The 2,675-nt window shown below is 54.8% G+C and overlaps 1 protein-coding gene across 1 annotated transcript; it reads left to right on the top strand.

Annotated features, from left to right (window-relative positions):
* Nucleotides 1-275: 275 nt before the first annotated feature.
* Nucleotides 276-2,588, top strand: TRAVEDRAFT_137787 (uncharacterized protein; the record flags this gene model as incomplete). Its single annotated transcript, XM_008047722.1, has 2 exons — nucleotides 276-1,136; nucleotides 1,176-2,588. Coding segments are annotated over 2 exons (2,274 nt in total), but the record flags the coding sequence as incomplete, so codon positions are not given.
* Nucleotides 2,589-2,675: the final 87 nt, after the last annotated feature.

The raw sequence follows: 2,675 nt of genomic DNA on the forward strand, positions 1-2,675 counted from the left end.
AGCCCGCCCGGCTTAGTCACGAACTCGGCGAAGCCACTGTTGGAAAAGCAGGAAACCCCACACGCTTTGCGGCAGCATCAGGGAATCAACATCGCCCAACCCCTCACCCCTTTTCACCTATCAATCATCCGATTCCCGGATAGCATACGACATCACTGGAGCCCACCGCGAGGGGGGAAGTGATTGATCCTTACCCAAGACTATCCTGAATAACTGCATCCCTATCAACCACGACTTCACATTCCACATTCGACCTCACATTCCCGCAAATCAACATGGATGACCACCGTTCCCCGAGTCCGTCGGTTGCCACAGACTTCAGCCTAGGCTCTCGGTCAGGCCGGTCTGCATTGACAGTCCTGGACATGCCAGTTGAAGGATCACGCCGAGCCCCAAAGCACTTCAAGGGCGAAGCTTCTGATGTTGAGCCTTTTCTACGGAAGTATGAGAGGCTGGCAATCACACACAACCTCACGGAGAGAGAGAAATGCGACACCATTCTGGACTACTGTGGACGAGTAGTCAGGGAGACCATTGAAGGATTCCCGTCCTTTCAGCAGGGCACATGGGAACAGCTCAAGGAGGACATCCGTGTCTATTGGAATGCAGACCTCGAGTCCAAGCGATTCCGGATCAAGGACCTTCAGCGCTTCATCAGCAAGTCCAAGGAAGAATCAATCCTAGAGCTACGGGATTGGCGGCAGTACCTGCGCAACTTTGTCCGCATTGCGGGCTGGCTCAAGGGAAAGAAGAAGATATCCGAGGGAGAGTATGCCTACTACCTCTGGATGGGTCTTCACCGCACCTTCCGCAAGCGACTAGAAGCCCGGATTCTGCTTGAGGATCCAGAGCATGACATGTCTACGCCCTTCACGCCCAAGGCTATTGAGAAGGCAGCCAAGGCCCTTCTTAGTGTTGACCGGTTTGACACGGAGCGACTGGGCTCTGACAACACCTACCTTGACCAATCAGATGATGAAGATGATGACTACTTTGAGGAGATCACCGGGATTGGACGGGGCAGAGCGGAGAGAGACTCACCAGTGCCAAACCGCAAGGTTGCGCGCTTTGACAAAGAAGATGACAGCGACACGGAGGACCCGGAGCAGGAGTTGAAGGAGACGAAGAAGAAACAAGTCCGCAAGTACATCCAGCAGCAGGAGAAAGTCAAGGAGGAGAAGCCAAAGCCCACCCCAGTGCCTACCCCATCCCGCAAGCCTGAGGATGTGGAACTCGATGGCCTGATCCAACAGCTTCACACCCTCCGATTGGACGACCCGCTGTATGGTGCTGCGTACCTCAAAGCCTGCCGCATTGACCCCAACGTGCAGAACTGTTTCTACCAGCCTATCCTTAGGCCCCCGCCGCAGTTTAGCCAGAACGTCACTCGTGATTTGCCACCACACATGGGCAGATCCAACATGAGCCAGCCGCCAATGCGACCCTCACTACCACCACTTCAGTCAGGAACCCAAGGATGCTTCGGATGTGGTCAGCCAGGCCATGTCATGAACAACTGCCCTGAGATCCAGAAATACATCTCAAAGGGCCAGGTTCTGAAAGACTATCGAGGGCGTATCACAGACAAGGATGGTCGAGTCATCAGACGGCAGGAGGGCGAGAATATTGTCCAGGCAATTGAACGCACCCTTCCCAAGGTGAACTTCATAGCCTATGATGGACCAGCACAGGATGTGGACGATGAAGACGAGGATCCAGAGCAGGCCGACGTCATGGTCTATCCAGTGGAGAGAGCCCAACGCATCACCAGGCCTTACCGCAAGGAGACCTTTGACGGTGTAGGCGTCCCCTCGAAAGGAAAGGAGAACCCGAAGGATAAGCCGAAGAAGACGGAGACTTCGCAGAAGGCCACTGCTGTGCATCGCCTTCCCATGCAACGTCTGGTGCCAGTTGAGACTCAGCCTATGGCATTCAACCCTGATAATGACGTGGACATGATCGACGACCGCACTCTGACTCAGCGGAAGAAGCCAGCCCCTGCGGAGCCAGCCACCATGGACAAACCTCGTTGGGCCCCGCGTGCATCGGACGTCAGCAAGACGGTTGACCCTGTCAAGATTGCAGAGAAGCTTCTAGATCTACCTGTGACCCTTCCAGTCCGGGAGATTGCAGGATGCTCTCGTGAGGTTGCCAGCAGCCTGATCGACATGCTCAAGCTCAAGAAGGTTGACACAGTCCCGGTTGCATCAATCCTCCCAAGGACAAACCTGATCACGTCACGCACGGGTTCCCTGATCCGCCTTCAAATGGAGTGCAACTTCATGCCAGTCACGTTCATTGTCGACACGGGGTCTCAGCTCAACATTATCAGCGAGGCAGTCTGTAAGAACATAGTCCGCAGGCCAATCAACTTGGGCGCAGCCATAGCAATGAAGGATGCCAACGGAGGAACTGGTCACCTTTTGGGGCTAGTCGAGAACATTCCTCTGAAGCTCGGCCACATCAGCACGCCAATCAATGCCTTCATTGCAGAGAACCCTCCGTTTGATGGTCTACTCGGACGACCTTGGCAGCAGGCTCACAAGATCTCAATCGTTGAGAAGCCTGATGGCACGTATCTGGAGTTCCCGCCGACCTCAGGATATCCCAAGTCAGAGATGCTTGTTGACCCACTCCCCAGTATGCCGTCAATGCCAGCATCAGAAGTCCCAGGA

The sequence above is a fragment of the Trametes versicolor genome (genome assembly GCF_000271585.1).
Source record: "Trametes versicolor FP-101664 SS1 unplaced genomic scaffold TRAVEscaffold_174, whole genome shotgun sequence".
Classification (NCBI taxonomy): Eukaryota; Fungi; Basidiomycota; class Agaricomycetes; order Polyporales; family Polyporaceae; genus Trametes; species Trametes versicolor.